Here is a 16265-nt window from a genome sequence, read left to right on the forward strand (position 1 = left end):
ATTTTCACTTGTTTATTTGGAGTTGTTTAAATATTCTTGAATACTTACTGGACATATTACTACACTCCCACTAAATGGTTAAATTTAAAATGACTGATTGTGTCAGGTGTAGTTAAAGAAGTAAAGCAACTAGAACCTTCATACACAAATAGAAGGAATGTAAAATTGCACAACCACTTCAGACAACGGTTAAGTGACATAGCAGAAAGTTAAAATACACCTACCCTATGATCTAGCAATTCAACTGCTGGGTATTTACTGAAGAGAAATGAAAACATAAGTCCATACAAAGAAGATTTACTTGTAATAGCAAAAGACTAGAAATAACCTAAATGTCTATCAATGGGTGGATAAATAAACAAACTATGGAATGGAAGGCATAGCAATAAAAGGGAATGAGCCATTGACATACACTGCAATATGGATGGATCTCCAAATAATTATGCTAAAATAAGCCACCCCCTCAAAAAACAAACAAACATACACATTACAGAATTCTATTTATGTATATCTAACAGCTGCAAACTAATCAAAAGTGACAGAAAGCAGTGTTGTATGAAAGGAGAGAAGGTTAGCACTCCCCTTGACAAGGATGGAAGAGGCTCTCGGGCCTAACAACACACGTACGGTTAAGGCATTGCCACCTACTTTGTGGCATCTAACCACTGTAAAAAAAAATAAAAATAAAAAAATAAAAAAGTGACAGAAAGCAGTTCTCTAGCTGCCTGGGGTGAGGAGATGTAGGGAAGGGCATGGGGTAAGAAGAAACTTTTGGGGAGGATGAACATGTTTATTATCTTAATTCTGTTGGTGGTTATACAAGTGCACACCTATGTCAAAACTAATAAAATTGTGTTAATACATTCAGTTTATTGTATGTCAAGTTTAGCAGACTGTGAACTTTAAATACGTTTAGTTTATTTTTTGTCATTTATACCTCATAAAGCTGTTCTTTTAAAAATTTCACAAGAATAAGAATAGCTTAGCTTCTGTCTTTTAAACATTTTTAAATTGTAGGTCTCATAACCTACTCTTTATAGCTTTCTAAAAACAAACAAAATATTATTTCAAGGAAGCCATAAATAATTGGAAGGGGGTACATTACAAACAAATATTTTCTTAGGGCCTGGCCAGTATGGCTCAGTGGTTGAGCATCAACCTATGAACAGGAGGTCATGGTTCGATTCCAGGTCAGGGGATATGCCAGGGTTACAGGCTCAATCCCCAGTAGGGAGCATGTAGGAGGCAGCCGATCAATTATTCTCTCTAATCTTTGGTGTTTCTTTCTCTCTCTCTCTCCCTTCTTCTCTGAAATCAGTAAAAAATATATTTTAAAAAACTTTCTTAGAGAAATAATCAAGAGCAAGTAATTAAATAAAACTGAGTCCAGCTCTTAAAAAATACTATTCTTCCTCTATGAAATTCACTCTTCATATTTTTGCTGTTGACAGTAGTGATTAATATATAAGTATGTAAAACTTTCCACTAGTTAAGAACAGTGGTTAAGAATGGTTAGGAATCTTGGTTAAGAATCTTGCCTCACATGACTGGAGATAGAAGGTATTATGCTAAGTGAAAAAGTCAGTCAGAGAAAGACAAGTGCCATATGATGTCACTTATATGGGAAATCTAAAAAAAGAAAAAACAAATAAAATTGAAACATTTTTATTTCAATTTTATTTAAACAACTTTATTCAATACTGATGGTAGCCCGAGGGAAGGGGGTTTGGGGGACTTGGTGAAAAAGGTGAAGGAATTAAGAAGTACAAATTATAGTCACAGAAATGTAGAGTACAGCGTAGGGAATGTAGTCAATAATCCTATTTAATAAAAGAGAAACATGGTAATTAGCGTACAACCGCTACCCTTCCCATTGGCTAATCAGGGCCATATGCAAATTAACTGCCAGCCAAGATGGCGGCCGGCAGCCAGGCAGCTTGAAACTAACATGAGGCTTGCTTGCTTCAGTGACGGAGGAATCCAACGTTCCCCGCCTGCCTTGCCGGCCTCTGAGGTTGCAGTTGGAAACATTGTAACAAATATAGAAGCTAAACAAAACCCCAGAAACCTGCTTTCAGCGAGCCGGGATCTCAGAGGTGGAGTTGATACAGAGTTTCGATTATAGAACCCAAACAAACCAGATACCTGCTCTCAGCAACAGAGGCCTCAGAGCTGGAGCAAGAGCTAAAGCTGGCCCAGAATTAAAAAAAAGAAAAAAAGGACAGGTTGGGACCTTCAGTCACCCACCAGCCTGAAAACAGCCCTCAGCCCCTCACCCAGACTGGCCAGGCACCCCAGTGGGGACCCCCACCCTGATCCAGGACACCCTTCAGGGCAAACCAGCCAGCCCCCACCGGTGCACCAGGCCTCTACCCTATATATAGTAAAAGGGTAATATGCCTCCCAGCACCGGGATCAGCGGAGCCGAGAGGCCCCCCGGGACCGGGATCAGCATGACAGGGGGCAGTGCCCAAACCCCCTGACCGCCCTGCGGCTCTGTGTGTGACAGGGGGCGGGGTCTCAACCTCCCCATCCGCCCTGCTCTGTTCGTGACAGGGGAAGGCGCCCCAACCCTCTGATCAGCCCTGCTCTGTGCCTGATGGGGGGAGCTCCCCAACCCCCTGATCGCCCTGCGGCTCTGTGTGTGACAGGGTGCGGCACCCCAACCTCCTGATCAGCCTTGCTCTGTGCCTGATAGGAGGGAGCTCCCCAACCCCCTGATAGCCCTGCGGCTCTGTGTGTAACTGGGTGCGGCGCCCCAACACCCCCGCCCCCACGGGCCCTGCTCTGTGTGTGACGGGGTAGAGCCATAACCTCCCCATCGGCCCTGCCCTGAGTGTGAGAGTGGCGGCGCCCCAACCCCCTGATCGGCCCTGCTCTGTGGGTGATAGAGGGCGGCGCCCCAACCCCCTCCCCCCCACGGGCCCTGCTGTGTGTGTGATGGGGTAGAGCCATAACCTCCCCATCGGCCCTGCCCTGAGTGTGACAGTGGCAGCGCCCCAACCCACTGATCAGCCCTGCTCTGTGTGTGACAGGGGGTGGTGCCCCAACTCCCCTATCGGCCCTACTCTGTGAGTGACAGGGGGGAGCTCCTCAACCCCCTGATGGGCCCTGCTCTGTGCGTGATAGGGGGCAGCACCCCATCCCCCTGATTGGCCCTGCTCTGTGCATGATAGGGGGTGGCGCCGCAACCTCCCCATCAACTCTGCCTTGAGTGTGACAGGGGGCGGTGCCCCAACCCCCCAATCGGCCCTACCCTGAGCGTGACTGAGGGTGGCATCGCAACCTTCCGATCTGCCCTGCTCTGTGCATGACAGGGGGCGGTGCCCCAACTCCCCAATCGGCCCCGCTCTGAGCCCGACCAGGGGCTGCACCTAGGGACTGGGCCTGCCCTCTGCCACCCGGGAGCAGGCCTAAGCCAGCAGGTCATTATCTCCCGAGGGGTCCCAGACTACGAGAGTGGGTAGGCCAGCCTGAGGGGCCCCTCCTCCCCCCCGAGTGCACAAATTTTTATGCACCGGGCCCCTAGTCTATATATATAAAAGGCTAACATGCAAAGTGTCCCCTTGGGAATTCGACTGGGAGAACAGGAGTTCAATTGCTCGCTATGACGTGTGCTGACCATCAGGAGGCAGCGCGGAACATAGCAGGTGACCAGCAGTGGCAGTGGGGCACTGAGGGAGCGAAGGAAGAATGAGGTGGGGGGGCAGGGGGGAACCTCTTGGTAGCAGCACAGGTGGCGAGCGAACAAGGGGGCAGGGAGGCGAGGTACCTGACTGGCCCTGATCGCCAGCCAGGCCTAGGGACCCTACCTGTGCACGAATTTTGTGCATCAGGCCTCTAGTATTGTAATAATTATGTATGGTGGGTACTAGACTTATCAAGGTGATTACTTTGTAGGTTATATAGAAGTATAACCACTATCCTGTATACCTGAAATTAATATAATATTGAATGTTAACTGTAACTAAAGAATGTTTAATAAATAAGAAAAGAAAAAAAGAGAATATTGCCCCACCATTCAAGTCTGACCTAATGACAATATAGTTATGCAAGAACACTAATCAGTCTGCACACATTCTCACTACTGATGAATGACATGATTTTAATCCATTCTCATTCTTATTACAGCACACCATCATTTTTTCTTTCTCTAGTTAATTCTATTTTAATATACTCCTGCTCCTCACAGGAATGAACCAGGAAATCCATAAGTTCTACTTCACTATAGACCTGAACGATTAAGCACAACTTAGACCAAAAGAATCTAGACACAGCTATATTAATGACTTAAGAATGATGGTAATTACTGAATATGCAAAGCCCCAAAGTCAAAGGCATTGGAGTACTTACCATCTCCAAAAAGATGTGTCACAAGCCTCGTAAGTGTTTGCTTCAGGTCAAACTCTACGAGCTTCATGGCCTCCATGGTGTGCGTCTCTTGTTTGTGGGCAGAACGAGAACTCTGTTCAAAGAGCTGCAGGCTTTCTCCATCCTTTACACCAGCAAATAACTATAAACATAAGGAACAATATAAATAAATAAAAATAGTATCCTGGTTAGTCTATATAAAAAACCATAATGTGGGAATAAAATACACTGTCTTATAGCCAATGAACACACTCAAATTAACATTCATTCAGTACTGACTCTGAATAAAAACACTGTACTAGTGTTTAGGGAATGGACAGTGTTTAGGGAATTAAAAGATACTGTTCTGATCTTTGCTGATCTCTCATTTTACTTTTGTGTTAACTTATAACCATTTCCTCACAAGAGACATTATCCTCAATGTTAGTGGAAATACCAGTGAATCAGGCTTTCAGACTCTAAAATTATATCCCCGACCATGCCACAGTGTCCTTAGAATATGTGCTGAGACTAAGTAGGAAGTATAGTCTAGGAATTAAATCCTGTAAAATCCACAAAGGCAGGAAGTATGCTGGACTTTGCTAACCCTGTATCTCCAGAGCCCAGGAACCAGCTTGAAGCATATTTCTGCCACTTACTATCCAGATAAACTCCAGCAAGTGACAGGGTAGCTAAGCCTCAGGTAACGCTTTGTAATGTAGGAATAACAACACTAACTTAAGACATTTTATAATAATTAAATAAAATAATGCATGAAAAGTATAGAATACCTGGCACAATGTAATGGCTAAATAAATTTTCCTCATTATAATCACAATCATAATTATTAACCACAGTTATGTACTTATATAAAAACCTCGACCAAGCAGAAGGAAGTCAGTCCTGCAGGGGTTGTCTTGGCAACGGCTGCGCCTTCCCTGAGCTGTTTCCCAGAGCTGTTTCCTGTAAGGGCGGGGTTTGAGGCAGGAACCCTCCCTGGGAGCATGGAGGCATATCTTTATAAAGTGTGCCGTGCCAGCACAGCCAAGAGTGAACCTGAGTGGGGGCAGCTGAAAGTATTAGAAAAGACAGACAAGAGAATGAAAGCTGGGTCTCGGTGGGACACTGCTACTCTGAGAGACAGCGACCACGCCCACAGCCATGCCTTTATTTTATAGCAGATGCTACAAGGCAAAGTAAGGGCATGACCAAGATGTTCACAACATTCTCCTGGGTTTCAATCCTACTCAACTACATGCACCTGTACTCTAGCAAGCCTACATCACTCAGGCACATGGGGTCACGTGTTCGGACCATAGGTTCAAGCTTACAACTATAGCTGTTGGCTATAATTGTGCTGGGAGAGCCCTGCCCTCCAAGCTGGGACTTGCACGTGGCAATGAGAGGACTGTGCCCTCTCATCAGTACAAGGCTTGAACCTGTCCAAAACACTGTAGTGGCTCCTCACAATAAAGTTTTAATTCTGTTTCTTTGTTACTAATGTTGTGGCCCGACCCCATAACAAAGAAACAATTTCTGGAGGATGAGGCCCAGGAATCAGGGTTTTAAAAAGATTCCCAGGTGATTCTAATGTGCAGCCAAGGTTGAGAACCACTGCTATAGATAATATTAAAAATATATCTAAACGTGCAATTCTTTGTCCAAAAAATGAGCATGTTCAAAAATTAAATGAAGAAAATTTGGATATACTCGATGGAGATTTTCACACATATTTGAGTGATGCTTCCATTGATTCCACAGATGATGCTGAAAAGGAAAATTTTCCCATCGAATTTCTTAATAGTATTACTCCTTTGGGAATGCCGTGTCATAAATTAAAATTAAAAGTGGGTTCAATCATCATCCTATTGAAAAATCTCAATAGTAAATGGGGTCTTTGTAATGGTACCAGATTTATTATCAAAAGATTACGACCTAGCATTATCGAAGCTGAAGTATTAACAGGATCTGCAGAGGGAGAGGCTGTTCTGATTCCAAGAATAAATTTGTCCCCATCTGACACTGGCCTCCCAGTTAAATTGATTCGATAACTGTTTCCCGTGATGCCAGCATTTGTGATGATTATTACTAAATCACAAGGACAAACTCTAGACAAAGTAGGCATATTCCTACCTGAACCCATTTTTGCACATGGTCAGTTATATGTTGCTTTCTCTCAAGTTTGAAGAGCCTGTGATGTTACAGTTAAAGTTCTAAGTACTTCATCACAAGGGAAATTAGTCAAGCACTCTGAAAGTGTTTTCACTCTTAATGTGGTGTACAGGGAGATATTAGAATAAGTTTAATCACTTTATCAGTTATTGTTTGCATCACTGTTGTTTTTATAACATGTTTTTGTTGTTTTCATATCATGTTTTTGTCGTTTTTATATCATGCCTCTGTTGTTACATCCTTTTGTTACTGTTTATTTATTAATAAATTTATATATTATTTTCAGATACATTTTACTAATTTTCTTTCATCTTTCACACTTCTATTATAGAGAAAGGGCAAATAGCAATATTAAAATGTTTCTGCTAATTAATTCCCTTTTTAAAAAAATATATTTTATTGTTTTTTTACAGAGAGTAAGGGAGAGGGATAGAGATTTAGAGACATCGATGAGAGATAAACATCGATCAGCTGCCTCCTGCACACTCCCCAGTGGGGATGTGTCCGCCACCAAGGTACTTGCCCTTGACCGAAATCGAACCTGGGACCATTGAGTCCACTGGCTGGCGCTCTATCCACTGAGCCAATTAATTGCCATCCACTGGTTAGGGCAATTAATTCCCTTTTAATGTGCACCAATTTCGTGCACCGGGACTAGTAGTTATTATTCATAAGCTTCTTTACCACTAAAATAGTAACCCAGTCTTTAACAACAAAGCAGATCTTTATCTGCTAGGAGACTGACTCAAGGAGAACAGAGCAAATCAATCTATTATTCTTTCTACCTAATGTCTCCTGAAATACAATTTTAAAAATTTTAATAAAGTAATAAATTAACTATTGTTTCTAGTAATATTAACAAGACTGCCTGATTGATCTACTAAAAATGTCAAAAATTCTTAAGAGCATTGAAGAAGTAACACACTAGAAAGCACAAAGGCAGAGAGAAATATTGAGAAGAGTGCCTATCCAATGTACCAACTGAAAAACTAAATATTGATTGTGATAGCTACCACAGCAAGTGAGGCCAATGTAAAAGTCCACAGTGTCTGACCAAGTTGGGTGTCAGCTAAATAGCCCTAAAAGACTTAATTCTCATGATAAGGATGAAAATTAAACCAGTTCTTGTATAGACTTATAGTCAAGTGTCACATTACCTGGGTACATAGAGAGAACCTCAGGTTATGAAAATGAACTAAGGCAATTGCAAAGTAGCAGTTCCTCTAAGTGTCCAGCAAAATCAAACACATCGTAATTCTGGGAGTTTACTTTTGCACTACAGGCTTCAATTATTCATTATGGCCAATACTAGAGGCCCAGTACACAAGATTCCTGCACTGGGGGGATGGGGGAGGTACCCTCAGCCTGGCCTCCTGCACCCTCTCACAGTCCGGAAGCCCTCAGGGGATTTCCAACTGATGGCTTAGGCCTGCTCCACGGGGAGTGGGCCTAAGCTGGCAGTCAAACATCCTTAGCACTGCCTCAGAGGCAGGAGAGACTCTCGCCACCTCCGCTGTGCTCGCCAGCCATAAGCCTGGCTCAGGGCTTCTGGCTGAGCAGCACAAACCCTGTGGGAGTGCACTGACCACCAGGGGGCAGCTCCTGCATTGAGCACCTGCCCCCCTGGTGGTTAGTGCGCATCATAGCGACTGGTCGTTCTGCCATTCAGTCGATTTGCATATTAGTATTTTATTATATAGGACTAGAGGTATGGAGCACAAAATTCGTGCATGGGGTGGGGGTCCCTCAGCCTGGCCTGCACTCTCTCCAATCTGGGAGCCCTCGGGGGATGTCTGACTGCCGATTGGGCCTAAACCAGCAGTTGGACATCCTTCTAGCAATCCAGGACTGCTGGCTCCTAACTGCTCACCTGCCTGCCTGCCTGCCTGATCACCCCTAACTGCCCTCCAATGCCAGCCTGATCGTCCCTAACTGCCCTCCTCTGCCAGCCTGATCACCCCTAACTGCCCTCCCCTGAGGGCCTGATCACTCCTAACCACCTCTGCCTCAGCCCACGCCACCATAGCTTTGTCCAGAAGGAAGGCAAGATGACTGGAAAATGTCCAGTCAACTCGGTCTAATTAGTATAGTATCCTTTTATTAGTATAGTTTTAGTAGATCAATCAGAAGCACTGGCATGTCTGTGCAAGTACAGAAAACATACCAAAAATATTAGGAGAGGATAAGGATAGTTGAAGAAACAAATCCAAAATATAGTGATGTCTCCCAAAGAGCAGCACACATTCTATTAAGACTTAGGGAGGCACTGAAATAAATACTTTAACATTTCTATGTTAATTTAATTGTGTACTAGAAAAATATCCCATATCACACACATAATCAACAGACTGTATAACTTAAAACAGTGCTAAGTAAAAGTAGTCAGTCACTTTAAGATTATTTGAAAGAAAACTATTAAGATCTAATAGAATACACAAAATATAGGTACTGTATATCCAAAAAAATACCTATAACATACACTAAAGACCAAAGTTTAGAAAACTGTGATAGAAGGAAAAGCATTAATTCATTAGGCAATCTGCCCAATATAACACAGAAAAATAAGACCATGAAAACAAGTCAATTATGTCTAAAGGAAATATAAATTAGAACTGGAAGGGACTTTAGAGATCAACTAAGCCTATGGTTCTCAACCTTGACTGAACATTAGAATCACCTGGGAATCTTTTTAAACTCATCTGAGGCCCAGAAGTCAGGATTTTAAAAAGATTCCCAGGTGATTCTAATGTGCAGTCAAGGTTGAGAACCACTGAACTAAGCCAACCCCAAATAAGGAAGTGAAATCCAGTGAGGTGAAGATCCAGAGAGGCTAAAATCACTTAGCCATTTAGTTCACCACGCTGGGACTAAAAACATCCAATCTTTGATTCCAAGGAGATGTAAGTGGCTGCCTCTCACTTAAATTTATGTTTGAGAGACATCCACTGTTGATGAAATTAAAGTAGATATCCATTAATTGGATACAATAGGCTGTGTTATTTGTTTTTCTACTAGGATTTCTTCTGTTTCTCTGACATTTTCTCAAGTGTCCTTACACAAACCCAAAGACCCAGAACACAAATTCCACTCCTACTGCAACTGCTTAGAGAAGCCAGGGAAAGTAGTTCACAAATACGAAAAAGCAGGTGCAAGAAATTAATTCTAATCAGGCTTAAAAATAAAAGTGGACTGCAAAAGGCAATTAAATTTAAAATTTAGAATGTCAAAAGAATTTTTTGAAACGGCCCGGACATTAAACAAATATCTTAAAAGCAAATAAAAAAGCAAATGGTCAGAAGAATAATACACATCTATATAAAATCCTGGCCAAGTGTAAATGGGGCTTGGATGACAGCAAAATTTTAAGGCGTTTCTTAGGACTACTCAAAGCAGTCATTTTTCTATTCGGCCACTTTAAAATATCCATTGGTCATTGGTTTAATCTATACAACCTGCTTTACATATGGAGGCTAAATGTTTAGCCACCCTGTCTATTATTTCAATCTTTGCCTGAGGTAAGAGAGCAGAAGTCTAAAACCTATGGGGCAGCCCTTAACAGCATACTTGCTCTGAACAATATCCAATGCAAGTACAAGTAACATGAGTATTGAAGAGACAATCCTATCTAATAATAGACAAACATGGTAATTAACCATACCTCTGACATACTTCCCATTGGCTAATCAGGGCGATATGCAAATTAACTGCCAACCAAGATGGCGGCCGGCAGCCAGGCAGCTGAGGCGAACAGGAGGCTTGCTTGCTCCAGTGATGGAGGAAGCCAAGGTTCCCCGCCTGCCGCTGCTGGCCTCTGAGCTGCACTCTAAGAAACAATGTTGCAATTATAGAAGCTAAACAAACCCCAGAAACCTGCTTTCAGCCAGCCAGGCCTTAGAGCTGGAGGTGCAAAAGTGTTTCAATTATAGAAGCCAAACAAACCCAGATACCTGCTTTCAGCAGCCGAGGTCTCAGAGTTGGAGCCGAGCTTCAGAGCTATAGCCAGCTCTCAGCTCCAGTGACAGCTATAGAAGGTAAATAAATGCCAGAATAAAAAAGAAAAAAAAAAGAAAAAAAGAGGTTGGGCGCTTTAGTCACCCACCAGCCTGAAAAGGGCCCTCAGCCCCTCATCCAGGCTGGCCAGGCACCCAAGCGGGACCCCCACCCTGATCCAGGACACCCTTCAGGGCAAACCAGTCGGCACCCACCCGTGCACCAGACCTCTATCCTATATATTAAAAGGGTAATATGCAAACTGACCCTAACAGTAGAAAGACTGGGAATGACTTGTCACTATGACACACACTGACCACCAGGGGGCAGACACTCAATGCAGGAGCTGCCCCCTGTTGGTCAGGGCACTCTCACATGGGAGGAGCTCTGCTTAGCCACAAGCCAGGCTGATGGCTGCCAATACAGCAGTGGTGGTGGGAGCCTCTCCTGCCTCCTCAGCAGCGCTAAGGATGTCCGACTGCAGTTTAGGCCTGCTCCCCGCTGGCAAGGGGACATCCCCCGAGGGCTGCCGGGCTGCCAGAGGGATGTCTGATTGCCATCTTAAGCCCAATCCTCCAGGGAGCGGGCCTAAGCCAGCAGGTGGTCATCCCCTGAGGGGTCCTAGACTGCGAGAGGGCACAGGCCAGGCTAAGGGACCCCCGTCCCCCCAGAGTGAAAAAATTTTTGTGCACTGGGCCTCTAGTCTAATCTAATAAAAGAGAAACATGCAAATTGCACCTCTGCTACGCCCCAAGCCACGCCCACCAGCCAATCAGAGCGACTATATGCAAATTAACTCGGCTAAGATGGCGGCCAGCAGCCACAGAGCTGGAGCAAGCAGGAGGCTTGGTTGTCCCAGTGATGGAGGAAGCCAAGCTTCCTGCCTTCCCTAGCCGGCTGTGGCCTCAGCTCAAGGCAACAAAGTTTCAATTACAGAAGACAAATAAATCCCAGATACCTGGTTCCAGCTAGCCTCCACTGGGAGCTTGGGTGGCTGGAGGCCATGGCCAGCCTGCAAACAGCCATTAGCCCCTCACCCAGGATGGCCACACCCTCATGGGGTGAGGGTTCCCGCTGGGGGGCTTAGCCAGCCTGAAAACGGCCCTCAGCCCCTCAACCAAGCTGGCCAAGCACCCCAGTGGGGACCCCCACCCTGAAGGGGCTGTGGCCAGCCTGCAAACAGCCATCAGCCACTCACCCAGGCTAGCCAGGCACCCCAGTGGTGTCCCCGCTCCCTGAACAGGGTTTGACCAGTCTGAAAATGGCCCTTAGCACCTCACCCAGGCTGGCCAGGCACCCCATTGCAACCCCCACCCTGATCCGGGACAACCTTCAGGGCAAACCAGCAGGCCCCACCCATGCACCAGGCCTCTATCCTATATAATAAAAGGATAATATGCAAATTGCCCCTAACAGCAGAACCACTGGGAATGACTGGTCACTATGACACATACTGACCACCAGGGGGCAGACCACCAGGAGCTGCCCCTGGTGGTCAGTGCACTCCTACAGGGGAGCTCTGCTCAGTCACAAGCCAGGCTAATGGCTGCCAGTACAGCGGTGGTGGTGGGAGCCTCTCCCGCCTCCTCAGCAGCGCTAAGGATGTCCGACTGCAGCTTAGGCCTGCTCCCCGCTGGCAAGTGGACATCCCCAGAGGGCTCCCGGGCTGCCAGAGGGATGTCTGATTGCCAGCTTAGGCCCGATCCCCGGGGAGTGGGCCTAATCCAGCAGGTGGTCATCCCTCGAGGGGTCCCAGATTGCGAGAGGGCACAGGCCGGGCTGAGGGACCCCCACCCCACCCTCCGAGTGCACAAATTTTTGTGCACCAGGCCTCTAGTCCTATATAATAAAAGGGTAATATGCAAATTGACCGAATGGCAGAACGAGTGGTCACTATAATGTGCACTGACCACCAGGGGCAGACACTCAACACAAGAGCTGCCCCCTGGTGGTCAGTGCGCTCCCACAGGGGGAGTGCTGCTCAGATAGTGGGCTCCCACAGAGGGAAGCCGGGCTCATGGCTGGCGAGCGAGCACAGAGGCGGTAGGAGGAGCCTCTCCCACCTCCACAGCAGCACTAAGGATGTCCAACTGATGGCTTAGGCCAGCCATGGGCAAACTACGGCCCGCGGGCCAGATCCAGCCCGTTTGAAATGAATAAAACTAAAAAAAAAAAAAAGACCGTACCCTTTTATGTAATGATGTTTACTTTGAATTTATATTAGTTCACACAAACACTCCATCCATGCTTTTGTTCCGGCCCTCCGGTCCAGTTTAAGAACCCATTGTGGCCCTCGAGTCAAAAAGTTTGCCCACCCCTGGCTTAGGCACATGGGGAGTGGGCCTAACCCATCAGTGAGACATCCCCCAAGGGCTCCTGGACTGAGAGAGGGTGCAGGCTGGGCTGAGCCCCCCCCCCCCCCCGCCCCAGCGCACGAATGTCGTGCACCAGGCCTCTAGTTGAAGATAATGTTAATGGAAAAATACTGCTAGGTGATACAGCCAAACAAAATAGTTTAAATAGACAGGATGAGTACAAAAAAGAACTGAGGTCATAACTATGATTCAGATAGTGCACACCAGCATTTTAATAAAGAACAAGGGGTGGGGAGTGAAAAGAGCAGGAGCAAGGGGGAAAGAAAGAGGAGGAAGAGGAAGAGAAAAAGAGGAGGAAGTGGAGAGGAGGAGGGAGGGGAGAGAATAGGGAAGAAAAGGAAGAGTTTTTAAACCTCAATAATAGTACTTAAACAACATTTTGAGGTTGATGTGCTTTGTCTTAGAATGAAGCTATGCCTACAGTCTTAAAACATTTCTGCAAAATTATATTTTTAAATGTTTACTTTAGCTGTATAACTCTATTAGAAAGAATCTGATCAAGAGATTACCAGTCTAATTAGATGTTTTTTAAACAACAGTCTCTGAGTAAAAAGTAAAGATAATTCCTTGGCAGTTGGGGTGTGACACAATAATAGAGCTGAGAAGTGAAAAGCTAAAGGTGCCCACAGAATACAAGTTGTTAAAGAGTTTCGTTTTGAAGGATTTTGAAATATCTGGGGCTAGAAAGTGCATGCCAGACAATCAAAAAAGCGACTTGGGGAGAAGAAACAGGCTCATTTAAAACCTTTCAGAATGATTTCACTGCAGATTACATGATATCAATGCTCTCTTCATTCTTACTTGCGAAATTATCAGCAAATTCCATATCACTCATAATTACTTTGCTATGAATGGACTCTTACAACAAATAAAAGAGGTTCCTCGCTCTGTGTTCTGCTGGGTGGGAAGTAAAACAGATTGTGCTAGTAAACACTAATGTGATGTTCAGCAGAAGAGACCTTTTATAGCTCAAAAATGATGGGCCAGTATAAAACCAGTGCCATCTAGAGAGGATGTATGATCTTAGCACCAAAATACCGCTCTTTTCGTTATTTATTACGCATGAATCCATTTTTAAAAGATTTTTTTCTAACAAACTGTATTTACTAGATAACACATTTTTTAAAAGACACATATAACTGACACCAGGGTTATACCCACATGATAAAATTCAAGTTGGGTATTTATTTTTCTTTGCGTTCTGTTTCCCCCTCAACTATACGATTTCTCGGAGACAAGACAATCACAAAGACAGTAAGAGAGATTGTTCAAATTATCGATTCAACTCATTTTCTGAATTATAAACAGGCAAGTGCTCCTCTCACTGCCAAAGATAACTGAAAAGACCACAGCAAGAAGGTTTGGAAATACAAAAATAAATATACAAAAAATTTGTTCACTAATTAATAAACATACTAGTCAGGTGTCAATAAAGGGGAAACTGAGTATAGGATACACAAATACTCTTTGTACTGTCTTTGTAATTTCTCTGCAAACCTAGAACTATTCTAAAATAAAAATATTATTTAAAATTTGAATATAGGGACCATATACTCCTCCGATTGAGATCAGCATGCTAAAGAGAGACAAATACCCAAACAGCAACATTTCAAAATCTTACTGTGAAAGAAGACAGGTTTTTTTATTTTATTTTTTAAATATATTTTATTGATTTTTTACAGAGAGGAAGGGAGAGGGATAGAGAGTTAGAAACATCGATGAGAGAGAAACATTGATCAGCTGCCTTCTGCACACCCCCTACTGGGGATGTGCCCGCAAACAAGGTACATGCCCTTGACCGGAATCAAACCTGGGACCCTTCAGTCTGCAGGCTGACGCTCTATCAACTGAGCCAAAACAGTTCGGGGCAGAAGACAGGTTTTTTTAGACCAACTTAGGAGCAATAGGAAAGGGTTCTGTATAACAGGTGTGACCTCAAGGATAAGGAACATCATCACAGTGCCTTGAACACAGCAGATGCTTTGCTCATTTCTTTTTAATTACTTAATTTAGAACTGCCTCTTTAAGCATGTGCTGAGTTAAGAACTAAATCTCAGAGAAGGAAGTGTTAGTTTTTCTCCCCAATTAACTTCAGAGACTACTCTCATGGTTTATCTCACTCCTGAAAATGTCTATCCCACCTACTTTCACCAGGGAGGAAATAAAATTGGTTTTGCCTTCTTCCTGAGAAAAGAGAAGTCATCAGATAAGAGAGCCCCCAACCTCTAGCCTCATAAATGCATTTGTCTCTGTAGTCATGCTTCAAACCTTCCTGCCCACCTTAAATGGGGCGGGGGGAGTGGGGGGACTATATGCCTTTCTCTGGTCAGGCTCTGGGCTTTACTAACCCCTCTCCCAAAGACTTGATTACACCCAATTTCATCACTTTGCCTCCTCAAAATTCTTAGAAATCATCCCACGTCCCCTATACCTTTAATCTCTCTTCTGGCTGTTTTTCCTCAGTAAACATTTAATTTTCCTGTTAAACAATCCACAAACAAAACTCCCACTAATCCCAATTCATGGTACAAACTACCCTCTCTCCTCTTCACAGTTAAGTTGGTCATTCTTCACAGTGTCACCCACCTTGCTTTCCTGTCACTAAATGTTTGTATCCAACAGGCCTTATTTTCAGCTTTGTACTCTTCTAACTTTGCTTACTCTCCCCTGGATGGAAACAGCTAAACTCCTAGCTGCAGCCACCACGTGTATGCTGATGGATCAGAATCTCCATCTCCATCCTTGACGACTGTGCAAGGGCCCAGACACATATACACACCTGCCTCTGGTCATCTCCATTTGCAAATCCTCCAGCTAACCAGATCACAAACTCAACTAGCTCTCATGCATCACAAACCCCAGAGCATTTCTCCTCCTGAGGTCCCTAACCTTGGAAATGGTACCAAGAAAGCAAACCAAATCAAATGCTTTTCCTTTCCTCACCCTTCCCTACATGCAACCACCAAAGTCAGAAGATTCCACCTCTTTAATACTGTTAAATCCACCCTTTCATATCTGTCATCCACCATTTTTTTGCCTTGGTTTCTTGGATGATTATAAGTAATCTTGTAATTAGTCTCACCATCTTCATTCTTTCCCTACACTGCTCCATGCCATAGGCTATTCTGCAAAATCCTTTTTCTAAAATGCCAATCTAACTGCATCACTCTTATGCTTAAAAATTATTAGACTTCTCATTCTTTTTAAACTAAAGCTAAAATTCCATAATGTTACCTAGAAGGCCTTTCATGAAGCAGTTTATACTGTCTCTCACTTCAGTTCCTATCTCTTCCCCCTGCTCCAGCAAGTTCACAGTACATGGTTCAGGAATTCATCCCACTCCTTTTTATCTTCATGCCTTCAAATCTGCTACTTACA

At 44.2% G+C, this 16265-nt stretch overlaps 1 protein-coding gene and 1 non-coding gene across 4 annotated transcripts in view; one reads left to right on the plus strand and one right to left on the minus strand.

Moving 5' to 3' along the window:
• Positions 1-16265, minus strand: part of FARS2 (phenylalanyl-tRNA synthetase 2, mitochondrial) — a 590825-nt gene that overhangs the window by 407937 nt on the left and 166623 nt on the right. For all 3 annotated transcript variants that reach the window (XM_036347892.1, XM_036347895.1, XM_036347894.1), the window contains exon 3: positions 4354-4513. In XM_036347892.1, coding sequence (XP_036203785.1) covers positions 4354-4513 — 160 coding nt within the window. The remainder of the gene's footprint in view (positions 1-4353; positions 4514-16265) is intronic.
• LOC118678055 lies at positions 549-674 on the plus strand. Its single transcript, XR_004974729.1, has one exon. It is a non-coding gene; the product is annotated as a U6atac minor spliceosomal RNA (small nuclear RNA).

Source organism: Myotis myotis, unplaced genomic scaffold (assembly GCF_014108235.1).
Source record: "Myotis myotis isolate mMyoMyo1 unplaced genomic scaffold, mMyoMyo1.p scaffold_m19_p_2, whole genome shotgun sequence".
NCBI classification, from domain to species: Eukaryota; Metazoa; Chordata; class Mammalia; order Chiroptera; family Vespertilionidae; genus Myotis; species Myotis myotis.